A 12,155-nucleotide genomic window follows, 5' to 3' on the forward strand; every position below is an offset into this window, starting at 1 on the left:
TAATAAATACTGAAAACAAATGGCAAAGAAGCGACTTGTGGGCCATAATATTCCTGCAGTTCCCATATTAATGGAAAAAGTCTATCATTATAGAGTGGACACTATCATGCCAAGGTTAAATGCAATACTACTCAATGCAGCATAATACTGTTGATTAGATGTGTTTTTTGGTAAACAAATTAATTAAATTTCACACTACCTCCTGAGAGTATATCTGTGGTTTATTGTTGAATGATTGTAGCATAGACGTGAATATACTGTGGACAAATTAAAAAAGAAACTTCTGACTAGTCAGGGTTATTATAACTATTTTAGTCTGTAAAGAGACGACCACTCTGATGTAACAAAATCTAGTTCAGACTGTTGACACACACTACGAGATAAATTTAGCGTTCAGCGTCTCCCATACTAGTTCTTGTTTTAGACCCATCTACTCATAACAAGAGGGCTGCATGTCAGCTCCTATTTTATAACCTACATGACATTATTCACACCTAATCATCAGTCAGCATCATTTTACTTTGAAAATAAAATTAATTCAAATTTAACATCAAACAGAAACAGTTTTCAAACAGACCATTTCATTTTATTATGTTTGCTCAGATATTTATTAGAAAAAAAGCCTGCAAGAAACCAATCTCATAGCAGATATAAATTAAAATGTAATGATAGTGTCATTTAAGATTATATTAATGTTAATAAATTCCAATGAAACACAGCAGTATTTTCCATTCCTTTTAAAATATCTCGCTACCACCAAACAGTGTGTTCTTGCCCAGCAGATTAAGTTTAAAAAGCTCACCGAGCTGCACAGCTTTCAAACAGAGCTTTGATTGCTTTTGAGAAAAAAAAGAAGAAGACAGGAACGAATAACAACATAAAAAAAAAAAAAAACATTCATGGTGTGAATCGTGTTGATAGATTTGATGGCGAAAAAGTCCCTCTACTGTGACACGGGCAGCTCGCTCAGTCATTAAGATTCAGCCACACCAAATAGAGCAGGTGCTGACTAAGACAGCGAAGCTTGACACACCCAGAGGCACAGGATGTTTGGAGCTAGAGTGACTGTGAGGCCGAGCTGTGGGCTGTGGTGAGAGAATCTGGAGAAAACTGAGCCTGTGAACTGCTTTCATGTGTGCTTGTATCCCTATGGTGGACTTTCACATGGCTTTCACTTTGATCTGCTTCATCTTCATCTGCTTCTTCTCAATCTTCTTCTGCTCACGACGCTGGGCCGCTTCCTAAAAAAGAAAATTCAGACCTTAAGTCACAGTTTGGGTTTATATTGTTTGTTTGTTTTTTTTCTGAGACCAGTATCATGTTTTTATGCAAAGTCTAGAAATGAGGTAACAACTAACCCAACTCTGTCCTAATTGACAGAACCCACCTTTCTGGTAACATGCTGTATCATTAAGTCAATCAGTAAATAGTGTCAATTAGCTGTTATATGGGGCTTACATGCAGAATGGCTATGAATCATATAAAGCCCCATAAAATGCAGACATATTGGTTTTATATAATAATACTACTAATACTACTACTACTAATAATAATAATAATAATAATAATAATAAATTATAGTATGTTAAACCAACTAAATATAACATGGCCTCCAGCCACATGTTTAACAAGGATAAGAGTGATATCAATCTTGTTATCCCTCAGAAGAAAAGTGCACAAGAACCTATTGAGTTTTATTATCAACTGTCCTATTTCAGACCTCCAAACGGCGCTGTCTCTCAGGGTCCTCCTCATTCATGATCCTCTCCTTCTCAGCTCGCTTCTTCTCCTCCCGGCGAGTCTGAGCTGCCTCCTGGCGCTGAGCATGAGTCTGCTTCAGGAAGTTCTCCTCCACACGGGCCCGGTTTCTGTCAGCTTTCTGTTTCCCCTGGGTAAAACAGAAGGAGAACAGGGACTCACAGCTGTACTTCAACTTTCAAAAAAAAAAAAAAAATAAAAAATAAAATAAAAATAGAGCAAATTAAAACTCACCTCTCTGTTGAGACGGAGTTTCTTGACTTTATCGATGCTGTAGATCACCATGTTCATGAGAGGAAGCAGACTGTCCATGTCTTTGGGAGAGGTGTTGCCCATGCCAGGCACTAGAAACGCACAAACATCGAAACTGATCAGTATACCTAAATTACAAATTCAAAATCAAGATTTTAAAAAAACAGAAAAGCCAAAATGTTCACCATTAAATGTAAACAGCAGTGTCTTCTTGGTCTCAGGCAGCTTTAAGGGCTGACCCTCCCTAAAAGACACAAAACCTATTGGCACCTCATAGAAAATATGAAAAAGATCAATTACTTGTATGTGAACCCTAATAAATACTTACTCTTGCATAACTTTTGGACCAGAAAATTGGTCCGAGAAATGGATGGACTCAATCTTATCAGCGTGGTTGGTGATATAATGCACCATCTAATAATACAAAAAACAGACCCAAAAGCAAAGTTTAGGACACCATACTCTGTAATCAAAGACACTGTGGTGAAATTTTATAATCAACTATGTAAATAGGCTACATAAGGCAGACTTCACCTTGTTGTCCATCACTCCATCTGTGACCTCACCCATCTCGCTAAGAATAGCCAGGGAGTCTGGAAGCCCAAACTTGGCTCCAGACTTAGGCTTGTCACCGCAGAACTCACTCTGGGGAAAAAGAAATTCAAGACCATAGTTTAATGATTAAGAGCTAACAAAGAAATCAAAATGATGTGCGAGTTATAACTGAATCATGGACAATAAATAAATCTATTGTTGTAGTAACTATTTGTTTATCTAGTGTATGGATCAATATGTGGCACAAAAGTTAAAGAGAATTTTTTTTACCAAGTCCTGCATCTCCTTCTGAAGCTTGGCCATGGCCTTCTTGGTGCCCACAGCAAACACAAAAGTATCCATGTCCTCATCATTAAGAGTCACTTTGATTTGCTACAGACCAACAGACAGATGTTGTGGGTTAGGTAAATTGATTCCAGTTTAGGTGGATGCAAAAGTTGCCTTTTTAACAACAATCCACAGGGAATATTCAACCAAAATTATATATTTGTTAGAATATTTGCAAATTCACTACTACTATGAAATCTGTCATTTATAAAAGTACTACAACTTTGCCGTGACACTCCAAATTACAGTCCAATTATATTGGCTTTGCTTTTATTTTATGTGAAATAACTAGAAAATTGAATTGATTTGACATAGTTTAGAAATGAACACAGCAGAACATTTGTAGTCCCACAATTGACACTGCCCATCAAGAGAAAAGCCAGACATGGAGTCTAACTTTTTACAGTAAACATTAAGTTCAACAGAACACCTGACGTTCTTTAAAAAGATGGGAAACCCTGCTGGAAAGGGGAACCATAACAGGCCTTTATGATAGAAGTGATTAGATCAAAGCCACAGCTTGAGTTCTCTTAGAGCATAAGGGAAAAGATTCTGTGGTCTAATGAGACAAAGTTAAAGTGTTTGGGCAGAACTCCAAGCACTATATCTGGCAAACACTACACAATGATCATGATCTGACTAATTAACCCTAGAGTGAAGTGTGGTGGTAGCAGTGGTGCTGCTTTACACACATTTAGTGAAAGAGACAGCAATAGCAAAGGGATTTCTACACAGTGCTGAATCAAACATGTCCATTGGGGGAAAAAAAAAAAAAAACTTATTTGAGAAAAAAAAATCTAATCTTAAAGCACATTTACAATTTAAATTGTTACTTGACTAGTACATACCACTTGGTCACAGGCAGGCCTCATCATCCTGGCCAGAACGTTAAGCAGATCCTGCCTCTTAAGAAACTGGGAAACAACAAAATATGAATGTATATATAAACACATACACACTAACAGCACACCATCATATCATAAGACAGCACACATACTTTGAGTTGGATTAGCATGCCTTCGCAGCACACACGTCCAGAGCACCACAGATTGTAGATGTGTTCATTCTCCTGATTCAGCTTCCCAGTGCTCACTGCTTCTTTACTAGTGCCATCATCACCTGAACATACAAATAACAGTTAATTACATATACATTTAGCAGCCTTTTTTATCCCAAGCAACCTACATGTGTAGTACAAGGCAAGCAACAGATCTATTTCAGAGTGAAAACATTTCTTTGAAGCAAAGTACAATGAGAAGAAATTTTAGCCTGAGCCAGATAAGGAGGATTGTTTTTTTTTTGCATATGAAACTGGGGAAAAGTTCTGTCTACAACAGTTTTTGAATAATGAAAGTGAGACTCCTGAATAATAATAAAATAGGTAGCAGCATCGTTGAACAACCAAGATAAAAACCTATGCTTTTTATATGTGGTGTAGGGACCACCAGATGTCCTTGCTTAGCAGTGCGCAGTGGGCAAGAGGGATTGTAGACTTGGATTAGGGTGATTAAAACATACTGACTGTCACCATTCAACCTGTCTAGCTATGACCAGTGGCAACAGCACAAGAACCTAAGTTGTATTTCATCCACAACAAGTGACAGAGGTGAAGGAACTCACCCACTAGTGCAAAGTTGCTCTCTAGAAGTTCTCTGTGTGAGTTAAACCAGGCATAAGCAAGGCGGCTGTTTTTGTTCTTGCCAATGATATAGTTCATGATATACGCCAAAAGACCGGTGACCATCAGGATTTCCATGTAGTAACTTTCCCAGCTGTTCTGCAGATGTGCAGGAACCTGCAGAGAAACAGCAGACAGTCATCCATTTGCCTGAAGTAAAGGTAATTTAGGTTAAAAACAGTTACCATTGTTGTAGATCAATAGCAACAGTTCAAAAATCTGTATTTCTTTTGATTTATTTTACTTACAGTTAACTGAGATCAAATTTAATTTAACGGCCAATTGCCAAATCCTACATTTGTCTCAGCTGGCTTTACAGTGGCCTCATACAGCTAATTTATAATAAAATAGTATGTGAAACTGGATTATAGCCGCAAACCCCGCTTACTGTGTGGATGATGAGTGGGTCCTTCATGGAGTGACCTGTCTTCTCCATGTCTCCAATCCCCTCAAACTCCTCCTGGTCATACTTGCTGTATATATCTTGATCCTAAAGAAACAAAAGGTCAGGTTATTGAGAGTCATTTAATGAAACTATGCTCTTTTGCTTTATGGAAATACAAGGAGGCGTACCTGTGTCTCCGAGTCCTCAAAACCATCCTGGCCATCCTCCAGCTCAACAGTGGCTTCATCTTCATCTTCTTCTTCTTCAGGTTGCGAGGACTGTGAGGCACGAGGCGGAGGAGCAGTTTCGGCCTCAGCTGTCGGATCATCGTTCGTGTCCTCAAACTCTGCAAAGTCATTATCATCAAAGTCCGCTAGGTCCTCGCTATCATCAAAGTCGTCATTGTACCGACCCCTGGAGACAGGGAGGGCCAGGAGGAGCAGGAGCGTGGGTATGAGGAGGAGATGTGCACTACGCATAGTGGGACCTAGGGGAATGTGGAAAAGCAGAGTGAAAGTGATGCAGTGGACAGGTAAACATTTAGAAATCAAATACATAAATATTACATGCCAAATACAAACAGAACAAACAGCAGATAATACATTTGTACTTCAATGCACCACAAAATGAATTAATTTTGAATGACAATTGAACAGTGACAGATCCAGGTTGAACTGCTCCACAGCACTGTAACCAAGTGAGTCCCTGCTGACACAGCGGGTATTCCTGTGACACAGCCCGCAGAGGAAAGATCCCTGCGGCCAGGACTCACTAGAAAACAATGACTGAGCAAGAAACTGAAACGGGCTGTGCCGGTGTTGAGAAACGTCTTATTTCTGACTCAAATGGGAACTCGTTTTCTGGGCCTGACGGAGTACAAAGAATGACGCTACAATGCAAGACTTAAGGTTTGAACTGCACCCAGACTGAGGTCCAGACTGAGGTCCAGACTGAGACCAGACTGAGACCAGACTGAGGTCCAGACTGAGACCAGACTGAGACCAGACTGAGGTCCAGACTGAGACCAGACTGAGACCAGACTGAGACCAGACTGAGGTCCAGACTGAGGACCAGACTGAGGTCCAGACTGAGGTCCAGACTGAGACCAGACTGAGGTCCAGACTGAGACCAGACTGAGACCAGACTGAGACCAGACTGAGGTCCAGACTGAGACCAGACTGAGACCAGACTGAGGTCCAGACTGAGACCAGACTGAGACCAGACTGAGGTCCAGACTGAGACCAGACTGAGACCAGACTGAGGTCCAGACTGAGGTCCAGACTGAGACCAGACTGAGACCAGACTGAGGTCCAGACTGAGACCAGACTGAGGTCCAGACTGAGACCAGACTGAGGTCCAGACTGAGGTCCAGACTGAGACCAGACTGAGGTCCAGACTGAGGTCCAGACTGAGACCAGACTGAGGTCCAGACTGAGGTCCAGACTGAGGTCCAGACTGAGACCAGACTGAGACCAGACTGAGGTCCAGACTGAGGTCCAGACTGAGGTCCAGACTGAGGTCCAGACTGAGGTCCAGACTGAGGTCCAGACTGAGGTCCAGACTGAGGTCCAGACAAGCTGTTACGTTACCGGATTTAGCTGAATCCTGAGAATATCACACCAGAAAGCTTCCGCTAGCATAAATAAACTTCAGCCAACGGCCCGACTTTGCGTCACACTAGCTAACAGGCTAAAGACACGAGTTATGCCTAACTGTGACTTTTCGCCGACACAAAACTACCACTTCGTAATTACCTGGTGACATATACCTTTATAGGATTAAACCACAAGTCGTAATCATATCACGAAGCCCAGCCCAGCCCATCCCCCCCAGCACCCACTCACTTCATCGTTAGCTGTTAGCAAACCTAGCATTAGCATACTATCGGTGCCTAGCTAACGAGGCACCTTGATGCTAACAACCAACATATGATCACGAATCAGTAAACGGCGTGTTGTCTCGCACGCACAACTCAGCCAATTAATCTTAATGTAATAAAGGCGAATGGAAAAAAACACGAACAACCAGCTTACCTTAAGAGTTACTGTGACAAAATCGTAACCCTCGCTGAGCTCAGGTGGCCTCAGCTGTCCTTGTAATGATTTAAACCAGAAGACCACTCGAGACGAAATCGACTTTTCAAAGTAAAAGTGTGTCGATGAGGGCTCCCATCCACACAACAGACGTCGCAGTTTCCCGTTAATTTGAAAGTTTTATTTTTTTATGTGTTTACCGGAAATGTGTATGTGTCATTATGGCTATCTTGACAATCGTTTAGTCAAGTGTTGGTTCTTATTAATTTAGAGTCTTTGGTGAGATCCAGTGTTTGGAAAATACTCTGACTGGAGTAATAAATATTATCATTGTAAATGTATAAATATTATAAACAATATTAACACTTATAATGACAAGAAATATAACTTAAACATGCAAACTATATGCACGTCCAGTCCATTCTTAACATTCAAGATTGAAAAAACTTTATTTAATTATGTATTAACTTTAATTCATTTATTAATTAGACTAATTAGAATTATATACATTTATTTTACTAACAACGTACCTATAGACATTAGGAAAAAATATATTTTGCGTGCTTAATTGTTAACATGTGGAGCTACTGGACAACACCACATCTTAACACAGATACGATGAAAAAAAAAAATCTGTAAAGACTTAAAAAGTGAGGAAAGAAAGTGTTCCACAAATGGTTTTTAAATTCTTATGAAATAGTGCCTTCATGAATATTCAGCAATGTAAGGGAATGTTATGTAAGGGAAGGGAAGTCAGGGAAGGGAAACAGCTAACTCTCATAATTTTATATGGATTGTTACAGTGAAAAGAGAAATAAGAATAACATGCTCCAACAATCAGAGGTAACACAACAGAGAAAAACACGGTGTGTGCGTTTCACGCAGTTTAATCAAACGTGTTATTGTATAATCACAGGTGTTGTTGCCCTCTAGTGGTCAAAACCAGTAACTGTACATAATAGTCAAGTTGGACACAATAGAACTTCCGTTTTAGGCGTTCAAAAATAAAAGCCTACATCTCCACAAATGAAGCCATTGGACACTGATGGCAATTACATAATTGAATGATTATGCACTTATGGTATCAACTCTACTGTCCATCATAGAAACATTCGGTAGGCATTTTTATATACAAATATGTATTACATTAATATTACATATGTATTTTTCCACAAAATTTTTCAATAAAATTAATCAAATCTTTAAATTCAATCTTAAAGGCACAAAACAAAAACATGGATACAAATCATCAGCTTTAGTCAAGAGATAAGAATAAGGAACAGGGAATGCTTCTAAAACCTGTAACACCAGTTTTTACCTGAGGAGGACCCGCATATTGGAAGAGTGACTTCAGCAGGTTCCAGGAACTGAGGTCCTGGAAACAGCTGAGATGCTGCACAGGATTATCAAGCTCATGGGCCGGTGGTAGAGGACCAAAGCCATCAAGCTCTATTGTTGTCATTGTTCAATGATAAAATATCAAGCGATGAGAATATATATATGTTTGAGTTCAGCTTTACTGTTTTAAGTTAAAAAATAAGACTACATTTAAGATTTTCTTTATTTTATTTTGAACGGCACAACCGGAAGTGTGTTGTTCGTCGCGGAACTTGACAGCTCTAAAGCTCACAACGAGCAATGCTACTCTTTGTTAGGTAAAGTGGCGAGAAAGCTTGCTTTAAAACGATATTCGCGTAATTAAATGGTCGTTAACATCGCGTCTGCTCAGGCTTGTTCTTGCGAGTTAAACTAACTGGTGATAGTTTAATCGCAAGACTACTTACTTCGTAGTTAACGTTAGCTAGCGCTAGCGTGTTAGCTACCCAGACAACAGCTGCAGCTCGGAGGATGTCGCTCCACGGCAAAAGAAAAGAAATTTACAAATACGAGGCGCCATGGACCGTGTATGCGATGAACTGGAGCGTCCGCCCGGACAAGCGCTTTCGGCTGGCTTTGGGGAGTTTTGTGGAGGAATACAACAACAAGGTTGGTTATTTATTAGCCAAGGCTAAAGACGGTAACCTTAGCGAGGCAATGCTAATGCTAGTTGTCCTGCGCAGCAACGAGGCACAAAGTCACAGCGTATTTCGTTGTTAGAAGTCAACACAAAAGTACGAAGTATATCTCTGTCAATCTGCAGCAGGCATGTTTTCTGTCTTTAATAGGAATACGCCTTAATACCGCCATGTATTGCAAATGCCGATTCCAGCCTTGTTGCCTTGTAAATGTAATCCCAGGTGATGTTTTTGTTTCTGCACAGGTTCAGCTGGTGGGTCTGGAGGAGGAGAGTTCAGAGTTTGTCTGCAGGAACACGTTTGACCACCCGTACCCCACCACCAAGATCATGTGGATCCCAGACACCAAGGGGGTTTACCCGGACCTCCTGGCTACCAGTGGGGACTACCTGCGTATTTGGAGGGTAGGAACTTAGATTTTCCTTGTGGTCCGTAGTGAGTTCTTCTAAAATAACCACATCATCAGTGGCTTTTATTTTGCTCAGAGCTGAGTGAAAGACCTAAAACGTGCATTGTTCCCAGTTGTAACTCTCCTAATTTCCTGTCTGTTCCTTTAACTTCCATAACTGAATTTCTGACGTATCCATGAAGAGTGTTGTGGGATTAAAACTGTTTTTTTTTACAGCTTCAAATTAGTCGGATCATCATGCTGTGCTGACTTGAATATATATATAAAATAATCAAGTGTTGTTTTTTTTTTTTTCTTTTCAGGTTAGCGACACAGAAACACGGCTCGAATGTTTGCTGAATAATAACAAGAACTCAGATTTCTGTGCTCCCCTTACCTCCTTTGACTGGAATGAAGTTGATCCCAACCTGCTAGGTAAGAAATTCACTTAAAGAAAAATCATAAGGAGGCTGCAGGTTGGACTTTGCTGCTTATTCATTTGTATACTGTTCTGTAGGTACTTCCAGCATTGACACCACGTGTACTATCTGGGGTTTGGAGACGGGTCAGGTGCTGGGCCGAGTCAACCTGGTCTCTGGACATGTGAAAACTCAGCTAATTGCTCACGACAAAGAGGTGTGTGGATATCAGCACTGTAAATTTAAGCCTTATATATTTGTGTTTAAAGCATAAATCAGCGTTAAAATATTTTAATTCTGTACTCTACAGGTGTATGACATTGCATTCAGTCGTGCAGGGGGTGGTAGAGATATGTTTGCCTCTGTGGGGGCTGATGGATCTGTCCGTATGTTTGACCTCCGGCACCTGGAGCACAGCACTATCATTTATGAAGACCCCCAGCACCACCCGCTGCTCCGCCTCTGCTGGAACAAGCAAGACCCCAACTACCTGGCTACAATGGCCATGGATGGCATGGAGGTCATTTTGCAGTGAACCCTGTTTCTTTCTAGCATTTCATACTAATCTAAAAACACTGGTGAAGAATGAGCTTACAATCCAAATGTTTCTGTTTGATAGGTGGTCATCCTGGATGTACGCGTGCCCTGCACACCAGTGGCTCGGCTGAACAATCATCGAGCCTGTGTTAATGGCATTGCCTGGGCCCCCCACTCCTCGTGTCACATCTGTACTGCAGGTGAGGGACCTAAAATAGGATCCAGGAAGTTCAGGTTTATCGGCATCAGAACAATATAGAATGATTTGTAATACTTGCAGACTGGATTTCAGAAGTGTAGAAAATCATCACAGGGCAACTATTTGATCTCAATTTGGCAATATTCATCAGGTAAAGAGGAAATATGTTTCCCTAACAAAGCATTCTTTCATTGACTAGCACATATTTCATTGGTCTGTGCAGCACATTGCTTAATGACAGTATGTTGCATTGTGAAATGCTGAGTAAGATTTAACAGTTTTAACAGATGAGCATGTGTTGGCACCTCTGCTGTGTCAACAGATAGGCCTCTTTTAAATGAACCAGGATGCTTTGTTGTTTTTACTCGAGGTTAACACTTCCTTTAACACCCACTGTGCTTGTCTACCTCCCTCAGCTGACGACCACCAGGCACTGATTTGGGACATCCAGCAGATGCCCCGGGCCATTGAGGATCCCATCCTGGCCTACACTGCTGAAGGGGAGATTAACAACGTGCAGTGGGCCTCCACACAGCCAGACTGGATCGCCATCTGCTACAACAACTGCCTGGAGATCTTGCGTGTCTAAAGCCATGGACACTTCAATGAGGAAGAGAATGAGTGTTGTTTCAGATTTGGACTTAATTTTTAGTCCTCATCCCACTGCTTTCAAGACAGGGATGAGGTTACAAGTGAACTTTCTGAACGTGTTTGGAGTATCACATACCCCGTAATAACCTGGTTTACATTTTCTTCCATGTCTTTACTCCATTGTTATTTTATAAAATGTGTTTAAGCTCTTATTTATTTTGCTCATAAGGTAGTGTTCAGCATTTGCACAGCAGCTTTAAGAAGCTGTAAACTGTGATCAGTCGTCTTTGAAAACCAGATTTCAGCCAGCTGTGAGATTATCATGAAGGGTTTAGATGTTGTGTTTCATCTGTTTGTTCTGTAAAGTTTGATACAAACTACTGTAGGTGGCAAAATGACCTCTCTAATACATAGGAATATGTTGTAGATCATACCATTTCATTGGTGACATGATAAGTATATTCTAGTCTTTCTCACCCCTATGGCAACATTTCCTTTTTCTTTAATCCTCTCTCCAGATGATTGTATCCAGGCTCAAACTTGTGACCTGTTCAACTTTATAAAATTGTAAAAAACCTGAGAGGGCTCCATATTGTCACTGCAGCGGTGTCTGTCATTATATGGTTTGTTTGGGTTTGGTTGGATGATGTACAGCAACAGTCAGAACCTACCAGAGCAACAATCTTCAGCCATTTAGCTCCCTAATTCTCTTCTTTGTACTCGTAGAAGGTTGTGCTTGGAAAGCTACATTTTGTTTCTGTTGCGGAATGAGAGGAACTTTGTCTGCCTCTCTTTTTGTTGTTTTCAGTAATTAAAGGGTCATGTCCTTGTAGCATGCCATTACAAGGCAAAAATGTACATACATATAAATATATCAACTTAAGATGTTGGTAAGCCAAGTGTTCATGTTGTAGCTTTTTTTCATAAAGTTTATTATTGAATTTGCTCTAATAAATTGTATTCCTCCATGTCTTAAAACTTGTCTTAAGTGCTTTGTTTTGTCCAGTTACAATTGTAA

General features: G+C 40.5%; 2 protein-coding genes across 2 annotated transcripts; one reads left to right on the forward strand and one right to left on the reverse strand.

Annotated features, from left to right (window-relative positions):
- Positions 1 to 2: 2 nt before the first annotated feature.
- Positions 3 to 7,093, reverse strand: ccdc47 (coiled-coil domain containing 47). Its single transcript, XM_026361128.1, has 13 exons — positions 6,989 to 7,093; positions 5,144 to 5,442; positions 4,959 to 5,060; positions 4,513 to 4,687; positions 3,890 to 4,011; positions 3,741 to 3,806; positions 2,836 to 2,937; positions 2,545 to 2,655; positions 2,339 to 2,424; positions 2,196 to 2,254; positions 1,993 to 2,102; positions 1,721 to 1,888; positions 3 to 1,241 (listed from the first exon to the last, which is right to left on the reverse strand). The coding sequence occupies exons 2-13, from the start codon at positions 5,432 to 5,434 to the stop codon at positions 1,161 to 1,163; spliced, it is 1,473 nt and encodes a 490-aa protein (XP_026216913.1). The 5' UTR covers positions 5,435 to 5,442; positions 6,989 to 7,093; the 3' UTR covers positions 3 to 1,160.
- Positions 7,094 to 8,570: 1,477 nt separating this feature from the next.
- On the forward strand, positions 8,571 to 12,115 carry dcaf7 (ddb1 and cul4 associated factor 7). The gene is made up of 7 exons (XM_026361617.1): positions 8,571 to 8,974; positions 9,249 to 9,407; positions 9,715 to 9,826; positions 9,909 to 10,027; positions 10,121 to 10,330; positions 10,430 to 10,547; positions 10,963 to 12,115. Exons 1-7 carry the CDS (start codon positions 8,837 to 8,839, stop codon positions 11,133 to 11,135), a joined length of 1,029 nt encoding a protein of 342 aa, XP_026217402.1. The 5' UTR covers positions 8,571 to 8,836; the 3' UTR covers positions 11,136 to 12,115.
- Positions 12,116 to 12,155: the final 40 nt, after the last annotated feature.

Source organism: Anabas testudineus, chromosome 8 (genome assembly GCF_900324465.2).
Source record: "Anabas testudineus chromosome 8, fAnaTes1.2, whole genome shotgun sequence".
Taxonomy (NCBI): Eukaryota; Metazoa; Chordata; class Actinopteri; order Anabantiformes; family Anabantidae; genus Anabas; species Anabas testudineus.

Excerpts from the sequence above, each read along its gene's own strand:
- ccdc47 (XM_026361128.1), bottom strand. The coding sequence starts at position 5,434 with ATGCGTAGTGCACATCTCCTCCTCATACCCACGCTCCTGCTCCTCCTG. Across the intron at positions 3,807-3,889 it reads GCATGCTAATCCAACTCAAA|TTTCTTAAGAGGCAGGATCT; the intron begins GTATGTGTGCTG and ends GTTGTTTCCCAG. Across the intron at positions 1,889-1,992 it reads AACTCCGTCTCAACAGAGAG|GGGAAACAGAAAGCTGACAG; the intron begins GTGAGTTTTAAT and ends TGTTTTACCCAG.
- dcaf7 (XM_026361617.1), top strand. The coding sequence starts at position 8,837 with ATGTCGCTCCACGGCAAAAGAAAAGAAATTTACAAATACGAGGCGCCA. Across the intron at positions 9,827-9,908 it reads AGTTGATCCCAACCTGCTAG|GTACTTCCAGCATTGACACC; the intron begins GTAAGAAATTCA and ends ACTGTTCTGTAG. Across the intron at positions 10,028-10,120 it reads TAATTGCTCACGACAAAGAG|GTGTATGACATTGCATTCAG; the intron begins GTGTGTGGATAT and ends TGTACTCTACAG.